Genomic DNA, 21,916 nt, shown 5'->3' with positions numbered 1-21,916 from the left:
TTGTCCTTCCGATTAACCCCTCTCTCTGCTTCCTCCTCCTCTTGGCCGTGCACCACGCGGACTTTCCTGCCGTTCTTAAGCTCAACAAAGCCATCGGCATCTTCTTCCTCCAGGCGATATTCTGACTCTGACGGAGTCCTCGCGCATGCCGCCTGCGGTGCTGCCTTGTCAGCGTCGGGACACGACATTGCCTTGTGGCCCTTCTGTCCGCATTTCCAACACGAGGATGGATTGTTGGTTACAAGTTTACGGCAGTTAGGTGCGATGTGGCCTAGTTGTCCGCAGAGATAGCACCTCGGGGGTGACTTTACAATAGGTTGTGTCTGTCGGAATTCGGGCTTTCGAGGGGTTTCCAGATTTACAATTTTGCTCAAATTTTCGCCTCCCTGGGCTTCCAAATACTGGTCTGCGAGCTCCATCATTTCATGCAATGTATGTGCCTTTCTTTCTTTTAAATAAAGCGACAAACCAGGGTGACAGCTGCCCAGGAATTGCTCCTTAATTAGGAGTTCGCGAAGTGCGCCATACTCTAGTTTAATCTTTGAGAGTTCAGTCCAGCGGTCAAAATAATGGCTCAATCGCGCAACAAACTGTGTTGCCGTTTCACCGTCCATAGGTTTTCCAGTCCTGAACTTCTCACGAAACCCATCCGTCGTAAATCTAAACCTTTTAAGTAATGCAGCTTTCACTTTGTTATAGCTGCCTGCATCCTCAGGAGGAAGTCTTCCAAACACACTTAATGCTTCGCCGCTAAGGCAAGTGCTCAAGATGGTAGCACATTCACTGTCTGTCCAATTTGCATTTATGGCGACCCTTTCAAAACGCAAGAGGAACGCGTCGAGATCGTCTCTTCTCTCGTCGTATTTCGGGATCAATTTGCTTGCATCTATCCGCAAGCTGCTATGCCCTTCACTGGAGCTATGCACTTCAGTTAAACCGTTGTTGTTCCCTGAGTTTTGGAGATGAAGTTTCATAGTAAGTAATTCCTTTTCTCGCTGAAATTCCTCTTCACGCTCCTTTCGAGCCTTCTCTCTTTCTTCCTCGGCTTCCTTTCGAGCCCTCTCTCGTTCTTTTTCTGCTCTCTCTCGTTCCTTTTCTTCTCTCTCTCTTTCTTCTTTTTCTCTCTCTCTCTCTTTCTTCTTTTTCTCTCTGGCTAACCCATTTGCGCAGTTCGGCACCGGACAATCCCAGCTGGGTGCCAGCCTCAATCAACTCTTTCAGATTCATATCTGAAGCGCGAACCGTCGGGGTGTAACCTAAAGACTGCTTAGCGAACCTCGCCTAAACGCTTCCGCGCGGCACAACCTCTCGCTATCGCTCTGCTGCTACACAGTTTACGACCTCTTCGTAAACTCTTCCAACTCGTTCTCCGTCCTCTGAGCTTGAGTGCACCAAACGTCCTGTCGCGGACGCCAGAATAATTGTCACCCGTTAATAATTAGGGGGGTATTATTAACGATGCGCCCTGAACGGTGCGCACACTCCCAGACACCCTTAGAGTGAGTGGGGATAGCTGTTCCGGTCGCAAAAGAGATGCCCTCGACTTGCGTGGCAAGCTCAGCCGGAATTCAACTACCGTGTAGTGACAGAAGGGGGTGGTCGTTTGGTGCCCAGTGGTCGCCGGTTCAAACCAGAGTAAGGATCGGAGTCAGAAGTAACAAACAAAACACAATTTATGCACAGCAAGAGACGATACAAAGGAATACACAAGATCACTTGAAATACAACAGACGAGAGGTTTACAGAATACAAACGCTAAGCATGCAACTACAGAAGGATTCAATAACACAGGCTTTACAATAGATCAAACACGAGAGAGACATAAACAAACACCAAATTGTTCACCGGGCACTGTTGTAGTCCGACGCTTCAAGAGTCACGATGTGGCCGCCATACGAGACGAGCGCCGCTCCCTTGAAAGTCCGTGGGCTTGCCAGCAGCGGGTGATCCCCGGGAGTCCAGCCGACGCACAGGCGAGCACGTCGCAAAACACTTGACGAACTGACTGACTGACTCAACAAGCGGCGCGGTCGCTTCAAATAGGGCGCGCCGCGTCTGTTTGTTAACACGCGCCAAAGCTAGCGCGCACACACACATAGCTTCGCTGGTTATAGCTCCCTCTTCTCCTCCCGTTGAGCCGCGCGTCGTCATTGGCCAGGTCCCATAGAAAGTTCTCGAAGGGCCTGGCACATTCCAGGCCGATGAACCACCGTCCTCCCCGGGCAATGGGGGAAGAGGGTCACGGCAACGCGTACAAAGCTACGCGCTCTCCCACGCGGGGAAGGGGGCTTTTCTCTCCATGCCTTCCACGCGACGCCGTGCGGGCCTCGCGCCGTACCGGCTTGATGAAAATGGGCGCCGATTTCGTGACATCTACCGTGATGATAGCGACGAGAATGACGCTGCAATCAGTGATAATGACAATGATTACAGTATCAATAGCAATGACGCTGCGTTTAGTTGATAACGATAATGATACATGATGCACCGTATAGAGCAGCATTAATCTCGCCTTCACAAATTTCTGCAGTGTAGTTTCCACATGATGTCAGAATTTTTTCAACACTTGGCTAAAGTTTGGAACACTATTTGTGTTAGCTACGTCCACGCGTGATCGACATCCGGCCCTCTAGTCTGCAGGAATTGTCTCGAAGATATTATATGCAGAATTTTACATAATAAATTATCGTACCTAAAATCGTAAATAAGAGTACTCCACCAAAATTGTGAAATATAATCGCAGGTCATCCGCAGCAATTAGTGAATCACGGAAATTATGTTCAGAAAGATATATTCTACATTTTCTGTGATGGTGCTTCTGTGCATTTTGTGTGGTCAGCTCAGTCAAACAATTTTAAGACAATCTGTACATTAATCCCAAAAAAACATTATATATATGGTGGCCCAAATTACGTAAGGCATATGGATATCTTCTACTGTTGAACGTAAACTGATGTCCGAGCCAGCAAAAAATTTAGTTGGGACGAAATTAGTCCAAAAACAGTTATATTGGGATATATGCACAATGAAAATGTCTGTGTCGGTCATAGCTGCTTCTACTGATTTTCTAGCGCCACCGCAGCCTGAAATGTGCAATGGTGACCAGCCATCAAATCTCGTTAGACAATATTGGAACGCCACCAAATCTGATGGGACAATATTGACCAATCTATGTCAAGATATATTTCATGTTGACAAGCCATCCATATTGGCAAAACATTACTGCCCAACCTATGCCATTAAGATGCAATGCTGGCTAGCCATCACAGTCCATCAAACAATATTGAACAATATAATGCAATATGTATACATTGTTGGCAGGCCGCTACGGCAGACGGGTCAGTATTGACCAATATATGCCAAGATTTTATTATAGCTGACAAGACAACCATAATGGCCGGACAATATTGACCAATTTATGCCATTATATGTGCTACGCTGGCCACCCATCAAAGCTCATTACCACTATACCACTATAAACCAAGATATATGCATCGTTGGAATGCCACCAAAGCTGGCGGGGCAATATTGACCAATGCATGCCAAGATATATTCAATGTTAACAAGACAACCATAATGGCCGGACAATATTAACCAAGCTTTGCCATGATATGTCCAATGCTGGTTAGACATCACCGTCCATCAAACAATATTGATAACTAAAAGCCGATCTGTATGCATTGTTGGCATGCCAGCATGACTGTCAGAACAATATTGACCAATGCATGCCTATATATATTCAATGTTGACAAGACAGCGATACTGGCAGAACATTATTGCCCAACCTATGCCATGATATGTGCAATGCTGGCCAGCCATCAAGGCTCATTAGACAATATCGACCAGTAGAAACCAAGGTATTAAAATATTAGGAAGCCGCCAAAGTTGGTTGGACATTATTGACCACTGTATGCATAGAAAAATTCAATATTGAGAAGCTGTTGTTATTTACCGGACAATATTTACGAGGCTATACACTGGTGTGGAAGATATTGGCAAATCATTGTAGCTGGTTGGCCAATAATGACCAATTTGTCTCATTGTGTATACAATAATGGCAAGCTGTTCAATATGCATGGGTATTATAGACCGCACTTAGCCGGTTGAATGCCAATAACAGATATGGGCGAAGTTCACTGGGCCAATAATGATTATGTTATAGCACGGCTGCGCATTATTGGTAGCTCATTGGCACCATTGGGCCACTTGTGGGCCAGTAATCCCCAATCAATCCCCAATATTGGGCCGAAGGCTGGTGCTGTCTGGGTAACACTCTATTTATTAAATTTTGTTCCTACATTACTAACATTATGTCACTTCTCTGCTTTTAAGCCACCAATCTTCCAGTCATTTTTTGCTAGTGTCCACTGCCGGTTTATTCACCCGGCCACTGTTATCTCTAAACCCCAGAGCTTCAGGAACAGTGATTGCGCCTGCACCAAATTCCGGATGGATACCATTACATTCGAGTATAATATGGTCAATTGTTTCACTGGAGTTTCCACATACAGCACATGCGTCATCTCCATTGCTAAATTTCTTTTTGTAGCTGCGTGTTCTAAGGCACCCTGATCTAGCTTCAAAAAGTCGGGCACTGCCTCTTGAGTTATCAAAGAAATCTTCCTTCCTGATCTGCATTTTCCACTTTCGGTATAATTCCACACTGTTTCTTTTCCATCGAATTTATACAATTTTTACCTCCTGTGTTTATCACCTGTTGCTTAATATGCTCTTTATTTCTCCGTCCTTGTTACTAGCATACTTATTAGGCAGTTTCCTAGTTCGTTTCCTCCATTGTGAGTCAATGCTTTTTAGGTACAGGTATTTAAATACTTTAGCTCCCCATCTGTTACTGTCCAATTTCCTCAGGCGTTCGTCAGATAATATTTTACTCTGAGCTTCCCGTACTTCAAAAGATGACCAGCCCATATCTCCCTGTACCGGCTCATTTGTAGTTTTGCCATGGGCACCTAGTGCTAATCGTCCAAAAGATCTCTGATTTGTTTCTAATGTCGACTGTACCTCTCATTTTAGGCACAAAACCGCATTTCCGAAAGTAAGTCCGGGCACCATATTTCCTTTCCAAATACCCCTCAAAACCTCATACCTATTATAGCCCCACAATGCCTTATGCTTCATTACCCCGGCATTCCTTCGCCCTTTGGCCTTAAGTGATAGCTCACGTTTTGCAATGTATGCCAATCCTTGTTTACCCATACCCGCAGATATTTATATTCGGCTACTCTAGGTATTTCAAGGCCTTGCATTTTAGGACCCTGATGAGTTCAGCCGTTGAAAATCATCAGACCCGACTTAACAGCGCTGAAACTGAAGCCTAGAGCATCCCCTTCGTCTCCGCAATACTTAACTAGAGTTTGCAATTCTTCCAGACTCTCAGCTAGCAGCACAATATCGTCTGCATACATCAAACTGGGGAGGCGAGTGCTCTACCGCCTTTCCACCTAATCTATATAATAGGTTAAAACCTAGGTTACTGTCTTGTATCCTCCGCTACAGGTTTATCATAGAAAGCATGAACAGCACCGGTGATAGAGGGCAGCCTTGTCTTAATCCTTTGCATACTTTGACATCCTCCGTACTTCTTATCCCTTCCCACGTAAGTTCTACTTTGTTATCCCGGTATATTTCCTGTAGGAATTCTATTATCTCATAACCGATACCTTCTTTTAATATGTTCCACAGGAGTTCCCTGCTTACGTTGTCGTCCAGGAAGGCCAGGAAGGCCAAATACAAAGGTCTATTTTTCAATCTAGATATTTCGATGCATTGGGTAAGCACGAACAGGCTATCATCTAAGCGCCTACCATTTCTAAAGCCGTTCTGAAGTTCTCCTAGTATCTTGTTACTTTCAACCCACGCTTGCACCTTTAATTTCACCGCCTGCATGGCTAACCTGTACATAACAGATGTTATGGTAATCGGCCTGTAGGATTTTATGTGCATCCTGTCCCTTTTCCCTTTATAAATCAAATTCATTTTACTCTGCCGCCAGCTGTCCGGAATTGGCTTATTCGTTATGACTGTTTCCAGAGCTTTTAACAACATTTCCTTACTATTTGGACCGGGTTCATTCCTTCATCATCATCATCATCTTTATTTACACTGTGAGGTACATGTACATGGATTATTAGTATTACAGAAGGAGGTCCCGAAGTATAAACTGTCCGAGGGACCTCCTATGACAGAATGGATAAGATTGCCAGGTAATATACTAGGCAGTGAAAAGAAGAATATACAGGCGTGCAGAGAAAAACTATAATAGAATACTAACAAGAAACAGTGCAAATAAATTCTAAATAAACAGGAACTTCAAACAAAAAATGCGCAAATTACAGAAATTAGCGCATTATTGGTACAACAATAAATAAAACGTAAACACGGAAACTATGATCCAGACAAAACATCATTAGTCGGTGGAACAAAACAAGGTAGAAAATAAATATGTCTTGATAATAGTCATAAATAGTCATAAATAAATAGTCAGCTTGATCGGAATTCCATCTATTCCTGTAGATATGTTTTTAGGAATATTTATTTTTCTGCCTTTTTCCAGTTTAGATTGGTCAGTTCTAGCTGCTTTGTATTCTGCCACCTTGTGTTGCTTCCTGATTTGCGGAGATTACCCTATCGTCGCTCTTAAATGACTAGCCTATAACTGATGTAATGTAGTTCACTACGTCATCTCCCTTTAAACAATTTCCCTCGTTATCTTGAATCCGATCCTGCTTTCCTTGATTCTTCTTCCCTAGCCAGCTTATATGGCTCCAGAATTTTCTTGCTCCGCCTCTAGAGGCATCGTGTATATCAGCCAACCAGCGATCGGTGGACTGTCTTATTTTACTTTGGACGAGGGCCTGCACTTAAAGTTTTTTTTGTCGATATGATTCCCATTTTTGGTCGATTTCCTCCTGAGATACTCGTGCTTTCTTTGCCATTCGGTGTTCCCTTGAAGCAGCCCATCATTGTTCAATAGCTTCCCTGATTTCCTTATTCCACCAGCTCCGTGACTTCCTCTTTCCATTCCAGCGGTTTGCTTCTTTAACTTCCTGAATTTTCCTCGTCTTCCATTGGGCTTTTCTCTATTGCTTCCTCTATGTATGCTGCTATCTGCGCTATTTGATCGTCGTTTAATTTTGCGTTTACGTTTTGTCTAAGTTCCATTTCTCTTTTCATCAAGGGCTCCATCTGCAGACTAATACGTTTTTGATCACTTCCTACACTACACTCCCCTTCTTCGTCTATTTCCATTTTTGTGACCTTGCTATAAATTTCCTGCGCCATTAGACGATAGTCAATGGTCGTCTGCCTGTTGCGGAATTTCCACGTGATTTAGCCTTCACATTTTGTTTCTGTATTTACTATAACTAGATCGTGTCGCTCACAGAAATCTAGCATTAGCTTGCCGTTACAATCCGTGTATCCTTCCAGATCGTTGATGTGGCCGTTCATGTCCCCCAGTAGAATGATATTGGCCCCGTTTCCAAACTGGCTTATATCGTCACTGAGACATTCAACAAGATCCCTGTTTCCTTGCCTGCATTGATGTCCTGTTCCTAAATAAACTACCCCTAGCCATGTCCTTATGCCAGCAACTGTTCCTGACACCCAGATATGTTCGTTACAAGATGATTAATTTCTTTGCCAATTTGTTTCCTGGTGTATCAATATATCTACCCTCCTCCCTTTTTTCCGCTCTTGTTCTGTTGCACCCTTCCCAGACGTAGCCTTCTATAAACGGCGGATCTTCTAGATCCCTGAGATGACTCTCGCATAGAGCGCACACACCTATTTTGTCATCCTTCAACTGCTGTTCTATCTCTAACCATTTCGCTCTTTTTCTACCTCCTTGCATGTTTATGTAGCTGCTCCTAGTGTTAAATTTCTTTTTTGTACTTTTCTTTCTCGACCTACGCTTTGCCATTTTTGGGGCTCAGCCTCCATTATTACACTTTCTTCGGCTTCACTTCTAACTACCTCTGTGCACGGAGTCCTCGCGGACCCCCTAAAAAAGCTACAGCCCTGCCTGCCAGGTGCCAGCCGATCTCTGCTCCCACCCTTCTGTTAAAATGAATGCCATCTCGCTGAAAAGCCCTACCAAAACCTGCTTTATGCACCTCCCTGTTTACCTCAACCACTTCGAAACGCTTCTCCAGGCTTAACTTTCTTATGTCCTGATTAACTGTAACCACGTCCTTTTCCCCCTTTCCGTTCAGTCCTAGCACCTCTGGTACTGTGCATACAACTATCTGCGTCTGTTGTGCTATCTCCCTGATCTCGTCAACTCCCTTAGCTAAACTTTCCACCACTCCTGCTGCGTCACCATTTAGGATATAGTTTAGCCCCGCGGCTACTATTACCATACTGCGCTCTGCGGAATTCTTCAACAGCCTATTTTTACTCTCTTTCAGCACTGCCCTCATTGTTCTCCTTGGGAAGGATCCAACCAACACTCTCTTATCACCCCTTACACGTTCCAAGATATCTCGCTTGCACCTGTTCATGTTAGAATCTCCGACGATAAGCACCTGGGCCTTCTCTCTCCATCTCCCTACTGTTGGCTCCTGCTTTCGGTTATCTGTGTCCTTATCTCTGGGATTTTCATTCTTCCTTACTTCTTCCTTTTTTTCCGGCGTCTTAGCTGCTTCTAAATAACTCTGACGGTTCGGATCCGCCTGACCTGACCGCCTGACAAAGTCACAGTGAGCGCAACGCCGCCACATGGCAGCGCGGAGAAGCGTGGTTACTTTTGGAAAAGACGGTATATTATCTTGAGGCTTTTAAAAAATTTGAAAAGCGGAAGGTAAATAATATTAAAATATTACTTAGGGTTATCATTTAAGGACTGTATTGTACCCAAGCTTATCTAATGTCGTCGCCAGTTTGTAGATATTTGAATGTGCAATGTTAGTGCCTGTTGCATCGGAAGAACTCTTAGGCCCGCACGTAAAAAAGCAAACCCAACGGTGGGAGAACGCGCTAGTCGTGCATACACATGAATGACCCAGAGTGGCGAACCTGTCTCATGCTCATTTGTTTTTTTTTGTCGCAGCGGCCCTGTGAGATCTTGGAGTTGAGAGGCAACGTCAGAGGTGTGCGTGACAGCAAAGCGGAAGACCCCATGAATAACTGGTTAAACGCTTATAGAACATCAGTTAACCATAATGGCAGTTAGTATCTGTAGTGTGTCTTCTAATGCACATCATCACGGACAGTGATACGCAGAAGTGTCCACTTTTTTACCTCAAGCTGCCTATTCTAAAAAAGTGTTGAGGTGACTGTCGCAAATGAAACTCCCTTGAATATGGACGAAGGGACAAAACCAGTTGTTGGGCGAGTTGGTGTATTCGATTATCCATAACTACAGCGCAAAACACAGGACAGAGATGGAGGAGGGACATCCCACAGCGCTGGGGACACCTCACTGTTCTGATGAAAAAGCATGCGCACATTGCTCTCGCCTCCGCAGTGCGAACTAGTACGAGACTTCGGGTATTCGTGCGAGACAAGGAATGCTACCACCGACGACGGATACATTTTGGAAGTGGACAGGGTCAGTGGCCGGGGAAAGAACTGGACCTCAACAACGCAAGGCGCACAACGTGGACACCCTATCCTTTTGGTGCAGGGGATATTTGGCGAGTCTGGCGCATGGTTCGTGAACTTTCCATCGCAAAGCCCAGGTGAATGAATGCCAGCATATTGGCATAACTGTTCTGTGTCTTTTAAGTGCATAGACAGACATTTTTTTTTGTGTATATAAAATCTCTAGCAACGGCACAGAAAGGCGGGAAAATCAAGCGTAGCTTTTAAGTTTATGTATAATGTTCACAAAGTTTTTTGAAAAACTCCCGAGTTGCTATGGCAACTCGGGAGTTTATATGGTGACCTCTTTTTTATTAGAATGGCGGTAAGTGCCAACGTGCCTAAAAATATAAAGTGGTTTATTGTTGTATATACCTTCCTGTTCTCCTTTTTATGTTAGATGCAACTCCATCCTGTTTAATTTTCATTACAGGTTATATTGCACGGCATTGATTATAAACCTGTATTTTTTGACGTTTCCTGCAATTTTCTCACTCTTCTTTCATGCTATAGATATTCTAGCTTTTCCGCGTTCTCCCGTACAGCTAATGTGTTAACCATGGTTTCAATATCCATAAAATTTGAAGCGTCGGTTTGGCGCTCATTGGTCTTTGGTATGAGGAAGTTTTTTTTAGAGCCTGCCGGAACCATTCTAATGTGTTACACACTTCTATCGCATGCTGGACAAATATGATACGGATATATTTTTAATTGATTTACATTGCTTAACTGTACAGGAACCTTATCGAGCAAATTGTCACAGAAAAGTACCTTTCTATTATCACAAAGAATTGTGTTCACAATTATAGTGTTTCTATACAGCCATTGCGTGAGATCTTCCGGCAGCAAAACAAGCCCCTCGTAACTTTCACGGATTAAATATACCTTAATGTCTCTCTACTGGCTGTAATTTAACTTGCCTTGAATGAGCACGTCCAAGCTTCACCCGCTGGATTTCCTCAAAAAGCATGCTTCTGTTGTGTCAACAATATTCGCCATTTATTTTGGTACAACCGAGTGTGGGTAAATATAGCCACAGTGCAATTCGTTTTTCATTTAAGGTTTAGCCGAAATACTTATGATGTTCCCTATCGCAGTCTCTATCAGACAGAGCAGAGACAGTAGGCGTAACTACTCGTGTACTTTATTTGGCAAACGTGCGCCATGCGAGAGATAACATGCGAGTGAAGAGTTCTGTTTACTAACGCTGTCGGAACGGATACGCAATACCATTTAAAATCGGTGTCACTGAGGGCTGAGGTGACCATTTTTATTTGTCGTAGGCAGGGGAAAGGATGGATATAACTAGGGAAAAGGTACATAACGATACACATTCAGTCCAAACAGTGCTTAAATGTTGCCTGCCTTTTCAATTGGTCGAGACAACATTGATCCCTGCAACAAATGCGCTCATTTCTTTCACCTCAGTGGTCACAGGCAACATGCACAGGTGCAAAACTCGTGGCTATTTTAAAACAAAGAGGCTGAATAGGGGATAGACTTAAAATTAGAGCTTGCGCTTGAAGTAGCTTTGTAAGTGAAAAACCACTCCGTATACCGGGCTGCAAAGGGTTCTGAAGCTATTTACTAAATCCTGCAGCAGTCTCAACTTTACTCGCCCTTGATACGCAGAACAGCGCCGCACGGAGTACAGCACAAGAGAGAAACACACCCACCGGCTCTCTTTCTCTCCCTCTCTTCTGCTGTCGTCGTTGAACCGAATTTCTGCGTATCAGGCACCAATTTGCCCCAAAAGCTGTTACTCCTGCGTGCATGTTTCAGAAGCGGTCCCGCCTGGAGCTGTCGAATGGCATGACTTCCGCGCCTACTAAGCTCATTCAATACATTTCTAATGCATGTCCTTCTTTGCATCTAACGTGTGGGCAGCAAATATTACAAAAACTTCCAGTGTCTTTGCTCGGCTGCACCCGGATATACCTAGCGGGAGGCAAATTTCCTGGCTGAGCTTGTTGTGGTCATGTATGTTTAGCAATGAGCAATATTGGGAGTAAAGGTCAGGTTATTCGTCTTCTTCGAATCTTCAACCCCTGTCCAAGGTGCTCGTCGATTCGGCAGGCGACGTGCAGTTGTCACACAAACACACAATGAGGTGTAGGACGACGACTTGAGGTAATGAAACGAAAATTAACTTTATATAACAAGAACACGAAGACCAGGGTACAGAAAACTTATTTACACGAGACAGAGAGACGACACACTGTACTAAAGAGATGGGGCGAACGACCAACTGCAAACTGAGCGCATCGCTCTTTTTACTTCTCAGTCGGGGCCTGCACGCTATGCTGTCTTCGCCGACGACCAGCCTCCGAACAAGAACCACCGATGACTGCGCGGCGCGCTCTTAAATAGCTAGCGCAGAAGCTTCTAGGCGCTGAGGAGCAGCCGAAAGTCGCTTAGCACTTCCAAAGCTCTGCCTCCCCCCCCCCCCCCTCCCCTTCGGATCGCTAGAGAGGTCTGAAATTTTCTCGAACGTCGTCAGCACGCGCGTCCTTCCTGCGCGAAACGAGAAGGCGGGCCAGGTCCGTGCGGGAATGCACGAGTGAGTCAGTTCATGTCGACGAGGGTGAGGAGGCGCGGCGCGGTGGCAGAGATTGCGTAATCGGTCGCGTCACTTTCTAGAAGCTTGTGAAAATTTCCATCGCCGCTTTCTGCGGCGCGCGCGCCGAATATTTGAGAATGGGCCACCCGCCATAAGAGGATTGCATGGGCTTTTTTGCCCAGCCAAGCCAAGAAAATACAAAAGGCCGCGACTTTCCGTCCACTAGAACACGGTCCACATGCTCTGCTCATACTCCTTGGGTGGCACAGGTCACATTCGCGATAGGTCACTGTTCTTGACAAACAAAGTTCACAAGCACTTTTCTCGTGTACAGCTACTGCATGGCATGCAAAACGTTCACGGCAAGTCTCAGTTCCTGAAGGTCTGCACGCATCACATGTGGTCAAGTCCGGCAAGTGTTCTTTGCACGCTTCGCTTGTCACTCCATGCTGGCGAGCGCACACAATTTTATGCACAGGCGAGCAGGACCGCTCACGCCCGCCGGTGCAACACTGCTCAGGCACAATTGGAGAATTTGTTTCATCTCGACACTCATTAGAGCTAGGGAGGGGCCCGGCGACGTGCGAGTCATGTAGGTTTGCAAAAATGCAGCATGCTAAACGCTAGCCTTCCATTGAGGGGCTCGTCACGTCACGAAGTGTCTCAGGTTCACGCGCTGCTGAAACTACAGATGCGGTCAACGCATAATCTCTGGTCTCGGTGGTTTTATTGGTCGCGATCGCTATATCTGGATAACCAGCGGTGGCACATTGTTCGCCACTTCCGATCGCGTCCGCTGGCGCTGTTCTGGCCGCAGTTCCTGTATTTAGCTCGTCAGGATCAGTTTCTAAACGCGCAGCAGATCTACGCTCTTCAATTACCTCGTCTACCACAAGTTTGAGTTCAGTCTCCTGCTGCCACGCGCGTTCCAGTGCACACGCTGACGCCTTCGGTAATCTGAGCGCACGTGGGCAGTTCTATCGCTGAGGCTTCCGCAGTTGTTCTGTTGTTGTTTACTACGCTGGCCGATGACGCGCCGCGCACGCCTACTGAATCGCAATCCTTGTCGAAGGTGACCTCTGCCACCTCTTTGCTCGCGGTAGCGTTGGCCGGCGCGGCCGCTTGGTTACCTGACACGCTTCCTTCAATTACTGTTCCGGGCTGCTCTTTCGAAGCGTTGTTTTAAGTTTCTTCTACTTGTTTTAATTTGGAAACCACGAGGCATTCTTCTTATTTCTAATAATCTAACCTCCGCTTGAGCCTTTCGGACTTCTGCCTCAGCGATCGCTTTCTGAGTATCCAGTGCGTGCTTTCTCAATTCTGCCTCCATCTTTTTGATTTCCAACTTAGCTGCTGCCTCCATCTTTCTGGTTTCTAATTCAGTCTCTCTTTTCGCCTCTGTCTCTCGACGCTTCACTAGTTCCTTATACTATTCGTTCTTGCTACGCGATCCTTCCGTCTCAGTGAGGCTACGGAAGCTCTTACGGACACACTGGTCCATCCGAAAAACACTGACTTTCTGGTGTTTATGTGTACTAATCGAACTAACTACGCAACTAACTACACGTCGACACGTCGCCGCTCTCGCTCCTAGCCTGAGCCACGTGCACCAACGGACGCAAAAAATCCTGCTCAACTGAGCAACGAATCCGCCTTCCTCGCCGCGTCGCTCCTCGCTGTTGGGCACTTCTGATCGTCGCTGCCTCTGACCGTCACTGCTGGGGGTCCCTGAGTCCTTGCATGCGTCGATGAAGCTCCTACCCCGAACGACCGGGAGGTCTTGGCACCTCACCAATGGTTGCTTCTTCCTTGCCGCGTCGCTCCTCGCTGGTGGGCACTCCTACTTGCCGCTGACCCTGATCGTGACCTCTTGGGTCCCTAGGTCCTTGCACGCAGCGAAGCTCTTCCACCTTGAACGGCTGACAGAATTCGGTGAGCGCCGATAACTTTGCGACTGCTCGAGTAACGAACTGGCTGGGCTTGCGGAATCATCCTGTCGGCTGCGCCAGTAAAGGTCAAGTTCGTCGGATTCTTCGAATCTTCAACACCTCTCCATTGTGCTCGTCGATTCGGCAGGCGACGTGCAGCTCTCAAACACACAATGAGAGGTAGGGCGACAACTTGGCGTAATAAAACGAAATTACCAAAAAATAACAAAAATTAAGAACACGAAGCACAGGGTAAAGAAAACTTATTTACCCGAGGCAGAGAGACGACACACTTTACATGAGAGACTGGCCGAATGACTAACTGCAAACTGAGCGCATCGCTCATTTTACCACTTCTCAGTCGGGGCTGCTACACTGTCTCCGTCGACTACCATCCTCAGAACAAGAACCGCCGATGACTGCGCGGCGAGCTCTTAAATAGCGAGCGCAGAAGCTTATAGGCGCTGGGGGGGGGGGGGGGGGGGGAGCGGAAAGCGGCTTAGCACTGCTAAGGCTATGCCTCTCCCCCTTGGCTCGCTAGAGAGGTCTGGAATTTTCTCGAACGTCGTAAGCACGCCCGGCCTCCCCGCGCGACGCAAGGAGGAATGCACGGAATGCACGCGTGAATGCACGCGTGAGTCAGCTCATGCCGATGGAGGCGAGGAGGCGCACCGCAATGGCCGAGGTTGCGTAATTGGTCGCGTCGCTTTCTCGAAGCTTGTGGAAATTTCAATCGCCGCTTTCTGCGGCGCGCGCGCCGTAACATTAGAGAGTGGGCCACCGCGGCCTTACATTGGGTATACACATATTTATTCGTTTTACGTGACAGAGACAAAGACTGCATGTCCGATAATCTGTGAAGTAGAATGCAGTGTTCTCCAGTTTGTCTGTACAGTACTTCGATTTGGTAGACTATCCAAGCGCATAGTCTCATACATTGAATTACTCACCGTTGTCAAGCCCGTTTCGTGGCACAGGCTCTCGCACACACTACAGATGCCTCCAAATGGATTGATCACAAAGTCTGCTCCAAATGTTCGGGCTGCAGATGCGTTTTCGGAAACTCGAATGATGGAATGAGTCACACCACGTGCCTTCACCTGTTGGTTCCCATTGACTGAACTCTTCCATAGGCTCCATCCCGGGGGTTATGCGCCGTCTATTAGACTCGGTAGACGGACATCAACATTTGGCAAGCCGCTTGTCTCTCTGTTTGAACGACTCCGCTGCTCTCTTCGGCTTCTTACGCTCATCCTTTCTTTGCTGTTTCTATGCGCAACTTTTCACGCTCTGAATCAGGTCTGAATCTTAGCGTCTCCTCTTGGGAAGACGTTCTTCCTTTATTCAGGCATCTCTGCTACGCCAGCAGTGCAGTTGTCACGCTGCTGCGGCGGCCGCGAGCTCTGACGTCCCGCGTAGCGTACCACGGGCCGTACTCCGAATTTGCGTCGTAATCAAAAGTGTCGCTATCTCCCTGCTAGAATAGCAGCTTGGGCATGTTGGTTATGTTCTTGAGGTAGCAGCGCGGAATATGGACGGGTGCACAAGATTAGAAGACGGCACAACGAGCGCTGTTTTCACCAATGTTTATTTTGGAAAACCCACAACTTATACCCTTACGCCACACATCACGTACAAATGACTTGCACATCTCAGCACAGTTATAAAAAAAAAGCGCTCGTTGCGTCGTCTCCCGAGCTATCTCCCTGACCTAGAACCAGAAGTGGTGGCAGTAATACTGACATCCGGTTTCTGTATTTTTACCTGTGTTGCTCCTTTCCAGTTTTCGCGCATGCGCACTACTGGTCTCTCCCAAACACGATGAAATGGTCGGCTGGCAAGGGTTAATTGTGTAGCTCTCACTGCAAAAAGAAACGTGAAATGCAGTATATGGTAATGCAGTGCAATGTAATATAAGGAACCGGGTGTGCAACGCTTCGCGACCTCTTTTTGCAATAAATTAGTTTTAATTGTGTAATTAACTGGCAATAAAAATTGGGACTTCAAGCCCTTTACAATCTAGGGGCCCTGTTTGAGGATTAACATGGTGTAGTCTAAACTAGAAATTTTTTGTGTCGATTTTTCTGAAAACAAATTCTCGGCTCTTATTAGCTCTGAAGAGAGCTCGTCTATACTTTAAAAAAGTGTCCAAGTGGCTCATTCCTTCATTGCGGCAGGCTTTCTTCTGGCTGACCACGGTTACGATGTGTGGGCCATGAACTCAAGGGAAATCGCATTCCGCTCTCATCACCTATCACTTACCAAGGAAGACCATCGATATTGGCAGTGGAGGTAAGAGGCCTCACATCGAAGGTGATTTTTACGAATGCAACACTCTGATGCACCTGGATAAATACGAACAAAAATTTTTCCATGATTCTTTTTAACAGTTTTTGGTTTTGAAGAATACTTTTTATTCACATTGCCTCTTAAGCATCTCATGGGATTAATTGCAGCGAATGATTAATGACTAAAGAGAAACAGCAAGGTGGACCTAAATATTATTATCCACAAGACTAAAGTGATGTTGAACAGCATGAGAAAGGAACAGCATTTAAAAATCGGTAATAAAACACTGGATATGATAGATGAATACTGCCGCGAAACCTTCAAAACTGTATTTGTTGTTTTATTAACATCCGCCGGCATGCGGGATCATCACTGTGATCCTGGCACGCGTATTAATTCTGTATCCCGTGTTTGGTCATGTTCATTGTCGCGATACGACGCGTTATCAATTTCTTTGTCGCGAAAGATGCGCCGAGATCTGTCTAAAAGATTCCGATCACTTGCGTATGTTTCTACAACGTTCCAGGTTGTGCTACTAGCAGTTTGCGACGTTATCTCGATTGTTCTGCGCAGCCTTTGAATTGAGCGTTGACGAGAGTGACGAGCATTCTTTGTTCGAGGATCGATGAGCAGGGTTCTTGCTATCGCCGCCGCCGAGTTGCTCAGTTATTTAGCGGGTGCAAGTCAACTCAATGAAGAGTTAATTTTAGTACCATCAAGCTTGTGTCTTCTTTTGGCGTCAACCACCTTGTCACCACTACGTGACAATATGTCTACTTACGACAAGGAGTACTCATTCATCCGGACCACGAAAGAAAGTAACTAAGAGAATAAGGTTGTGATGGAGGGCGTCTGGAAAGCATTCGGAAATTATGTCTAGCAGCGAACCGGTGACGCTCAAGAGGAAAGTGTATACCAGGTGCATCGTGCCGGTACTCTTCCTATGGGGCTGAAATATAGAGGCTAACGGAAATGGTTCTACTTATGTTAAGGACAACACAGGGCCATATTAAGGATTATGGCAGGTATAACGTTAAGAGATAGGAAGCGTACTGACTGGATCACAAAATATTTTAAGTTACCGACATTCTTGTCGAAATTAAGAATGAGTGGGTGTCTGAGCATCGAAGAACTAGGCGGCGTTCACGAAAGAACAAAGAGCGTTTATTCCTTCAACTTGCAAGCTGGTTACATTCTGGCGGTAAAAGATTCGTGCTAGCGTATTTTACAGCATGCATGGACTATCCGGGTTAACCGGAACCGGGTTAAGTGGAGAAATATGGGAGAGGCCTTCGCCCTGCAGTGGGTATAATCAGGCTGATGATGATGATGGACTATCGACAGCCAATAGCCGCACAAAGCGCATGCTCATGCAGCAAGTGACAGTCTCACGTGTGCCTCAGCTCGCGTGGACACAATAGTGGGCATGGGCAGGACATGTAGTGCGAATAGAGGATAACCGATGATTTCTAAGCGTAAAAAAATGAGTTCTAAGGGAAATACAGCGTAGCAGGTGGCGGCATAAAATTATGTGGGCATTTAGGTTAAGAAGGCCACAGGGTTCAAGTGGATGCAGATAGCACAGGACCGTTATAATTGGAGGAATGGGGGAGAGGCATGCGCCTTGAAGTCTATAGAGTCCGGCTAATGATGATGGTGACAGTGATTACCTGGCTAGAATCGCCTTTAGAGCTCAAATATTTCTCTTCTTTACGAGCAGCTACACGAGGCGTTAAATTTTGTAAAATACTTGTATTCTATAAATGTTTTTAGTTCGGTTGCACACATATGCACCATTCGCACAAGCAATTTAAAATTTTGGGTGATACTTTTGATAGTCTTTATACAAAAGGCTAGGTAATTTCTTCAATATTTGAAAGCATCCCACCTTCATTTTCAATGAACGTTTACCCGAGCGTTCCCACAAGGCCGATGATGCTGCAAGGAAAAAAGATACTTCTCTAGAATCATCCTGGTGCGTCTGTCTGCCCTTGGAAACCGTTCGCGCCACCGCTTCTGCGAAAGCTTCTCGATAAGCGATTCGGAGTTGTCACTTGGGGAGCGAATCCTTGTGAACTACTGGCATGAGTTTCGGCAACTGTGCCACCGCTTCGCGACAATGCATTAGCCGCGTAAACAAATATCTTGTTCTCCAAGTCACTGCTAGTGAGTGTTTTCACTCTGCCTTTGCAAACGCCATTCGTCGATGTTTTTTTCGTCGTGCAGCTAGCGTAAGTACATTTTCGGGAGGTGAAATTGACTGAGGGACTGTGCGGCGGATAGATCAATACAACTGCCACTACACTGCCTTTGACATAAGAGTCCAATGTTGAAGCGGTAGCGTCATCTATTCGCATGATCAGTCTGAGTTCGTCTGCCAGTGAAAACCGCGATTATTCCTCGAGCATACATCTTATGCGTAAAGCAGCCCAAATCTATGATTTATTTGCGTTACTGCGCCTTTGCTTGTGCCCTTGAACTTCAAGTTGGATGAAACGTTGGCGGAGATCCATGATCCTGTCCTAAATTTACATTCGTTGGCTCGTTTTTAACATGCACGAGCACCGAAATGGTGGCCAGCCCGAAAGTTAGTTGCACAGGACTGTAGTACATTGTATGCTTGCGCAGGCGAAATATGTTTGCTGGTTGTAGCGAGGCTGAACTGCCGGGCATCAAAAGTCGTGACTGTCAGAACTTAACAGGCGAAACAGACGTCATCGCTGATGGATCCTTGCACCATTGTAAAAAACCTATAATGTGATTCCTGACACTGGTTAATTGTTTCCAACTGCGATTAAATAAACAGCAGAAGCTGTCGGGCTATTGGTGTTGCTCCATGGCTGACCATGGCTTCGAGATCACCTCCACGCGCACGTTTCTCTCAATCGGCCGGAGAGAGCGTGAGTTGGAAAAGGGGCGTGGCAGCGTCTTTCGCCGCACCGCGGCGCTCGCCACCTATGCATCAAGTGTTCCGCCGCAGCTTGCCGCAAACTATGAAACAGGAATTTTCTCAGCTTGCGCTCGTACCACAGTCGAGCTGCCAGCTTTGAAATGCCACCGCCAAGACGGCAGCCAACAATTTCGCTATCGTTAAAGTACTAATAATATAAGGCCCACATGCGCAAAGTTAGGCAGCGACTAGCCCAAGCTGCATGCCTGCTCGAAGCATGCATACGTGCTCTGGCGCTCTCTGCTGCGGTCCCGCGTCTTTTCTATTTTTTTTTGTCAGTGTGTATATAAACGCCTGTACTCACCTATGGGGCTGAAATGTGAAGGCTAACCAAGAGAGTTCTACTTAAGTTTAGGACAACCCAGAGGGCTATGGAACAAAAAATGGTAGGGGTAACATTAAGAGATAGAAAGCGTGCAGAGTGGGTCAGAGAAATAACTCAAGTTACCGACATTCTAGTGGAAATTAAGAAGAAGAAATGGACATGGGCAGGACATGTAGTGCGAAGAGAGGATAACCGATGGTCGCTTAGGGTAACAAACTGGATTCCAAGGGAAGGAAAGCGTAGCAGGGGGAGGCAGAAAGTTAGGTGGGCGGATGAGATTAAGAAGTTCGCAAGGGTCAAGTGGATGCTGCTAGCACAGAACCGGGTTAAGTGAAGAAATATGGGAGAGGCCTTCGCCCTGCAGTGGGTATAATCAGGCTGATGATGATGATATAAACGCCGTACATTTGCGCGTTCATTAACTCGCTAAGTACAGTATTTACGAGTGCGGTGACTTGCATAAACATTCATCGCACGAATGCAATTCTCTAAATGGTTCCGACACAGCCACATGATTATTGCTTATATGCATGTCACGATAGCTGTCTTTTTTTTCTCGCACGGTTTTAAAGCAGCCTTGGAAGATCATAAGCACGCAAGTTCGATAGAGTCCTTACGGAAAACAATTTACGTGTGCTTTTATAATGTGCCTTATGGAAACCTTGCGTAATAAAAAAAGAAAGTTCGATGAAGGTGAAGGGTAATCGGGGCCCGTTCAGGCACCTCTGCCGTCATATGAGTATATGCGAGGTTTTCAGAAGTGATCCCGTTAAAAACGGATCAGCTTATACGATCGAAAGTGAGGAGAAGATAATCACGCGAGTTCCAGCTTATTTCTTGTTTTCACTTGTTTGCATATGCTACAGACTGGGTGCAGTGCTTTTATTTTTTATTTTTACTCCTATGCCTATACATGCAGAGGGCCAAGCAGAGCAAATGGGTTAGTTCAAACGAATTATGATGACTATAGAATGGCACTATCATACACGCCTGCCACACTGGTTAGCAATTTTTCATTAACTTTCAATGATATGCGAAACTTATCAGAACATTTCTGGCACTAAACATCCGCCGGTTGTAATGATACTAGCCACTTTCTGAACAAAATTACGAGGCAAACACTGTGATTAATTTAAAAAAGACGTACATGTTCCTTTATTTGCAAAACTCATAAGGTGGACAAAGAGAAAAACAATATGGGCAAGCACAATCAAGAAGTACACACAAAGATTTCGTTATTTACCAAGTTCAATCACCACATGATGACTACTTGCGTAGTTTTCTATTCGCAAAGATAAAACGCACCAGACTAGACACGCAGCTCCTATCTTGCTCAGCAGTTTTTTTTTCCGGTAAGCTGCTTGATCAATTACTATTTTTCCTGCGTTGATTAGCTGTGGCCTAAGCAACTTTTCTATGATTATCTTCGTTGTTTCAGTGGCGTGGTCCTTTCTTAGTGCACAAAGCTAGAAGAGTGCACCTCTCGAAGTAAGCAACATGAGCTAGCGACATGTACGCTACACATGGAATGTAGCGATGTACGCTCCACTGGAATTTGTTATATTCGCAAGCAAGCGCAGAAGCCTTAGGATTAAAAATGGGGAGGAAAACGAACGTGTCATCAGTTCACCAAACTCTAACATGACCTTGCTGTTGAGAAACATGCATGCCTTTGACCACTCGAGCATACGCTCGTAACGTTGATTGACTGCCGGCTTCACGAGTGACCGTTAGGTACTCAAAGACTACCACCTACACGAGGTAGTCTTGACGAGTAACTGTTTCACAAGCAAAGAAAACTATCTACTCGAGCACAATGCATAAATTCTAAGTAGAACGGAACGCATTATGTGAACACTGCAAGAACATCAACACTTCGCTTCGGTAGCAAACACAACACTTAAATTGTGTAACATTTCGGACACACCTTGCGGTCAGTCTTTTGCTGAAAAACCAGCTAAAAATGAAAGGCTACGTGGCACGCTCGTAACAAATTTTTCGTCAATGTACACGCACAAAAAACGGGAGAACTGCCAGCGGAGATACGCCGCGAGCGGGCTGGACGATGCATCGACGCATAGGCGCGCACTGCCGCCTGGTGGCACCTGGAGGAACTGACGAACTTACAACATTTGGCTGGGGCGCGCGCCGATTGGAACGGCCGGAGCGAAACACGCGCGCGAGGGTAATCTCGGAGGCCATGTGCTGACAGCGCTCTTTCTAACATCTACCTGAAGGTGGCTTTAACTTTCCGTCATGGC

General features: G+C 46.0%; 1 protein-coding gene across 1 annotated transcript in view; it reads left to right on the top strand.

Annotated features, from left to right (window-relative positions):
• The first annotated feature begins 9,460 nt into the window (after window positions 1-9,460).
• Window positions 9,461-21,916, top strand: part of LOC146175214 (lipase member N-like) — a 158,187-nt gene continuing 145,731 nt past the window's right edge. The window contains exons 1-2 of the mRNA XM_084585550.1: window positions 9,461-9,701; window positions 16,269-16,383. Of these exons, the coding sequence (XP_084441676.1) occupies window positions 9,461-9,701; window positions 16,269-16,383 (356 nt within the window). The remainder of the gene's footprint in view (window positions 9,702-16,268; window positions 16,384-21,916) is intronic.

The sequence above is a fragment of the Amblyomma maculatum genome, chromosome 11 (genome assembly GCF_055883805.1).
Source record: "Amblyomma maculatum isolate TAMU_Amacu chromosome 11, ASM5588380v1, whole genome shotgun sequence".
NCBI classification, from domain to species: domain Eukaryota; kingdom Metazoa; phylum Arthropoda; class Arachnida; order Ixodida; family Ixodidae; genus Amblyomma; species Amblyomma maculatum.
Note: the sequence above shows the minus strand (reverse complement) of the source record. Positions and strands in the feature narration are given on the sequence as shown.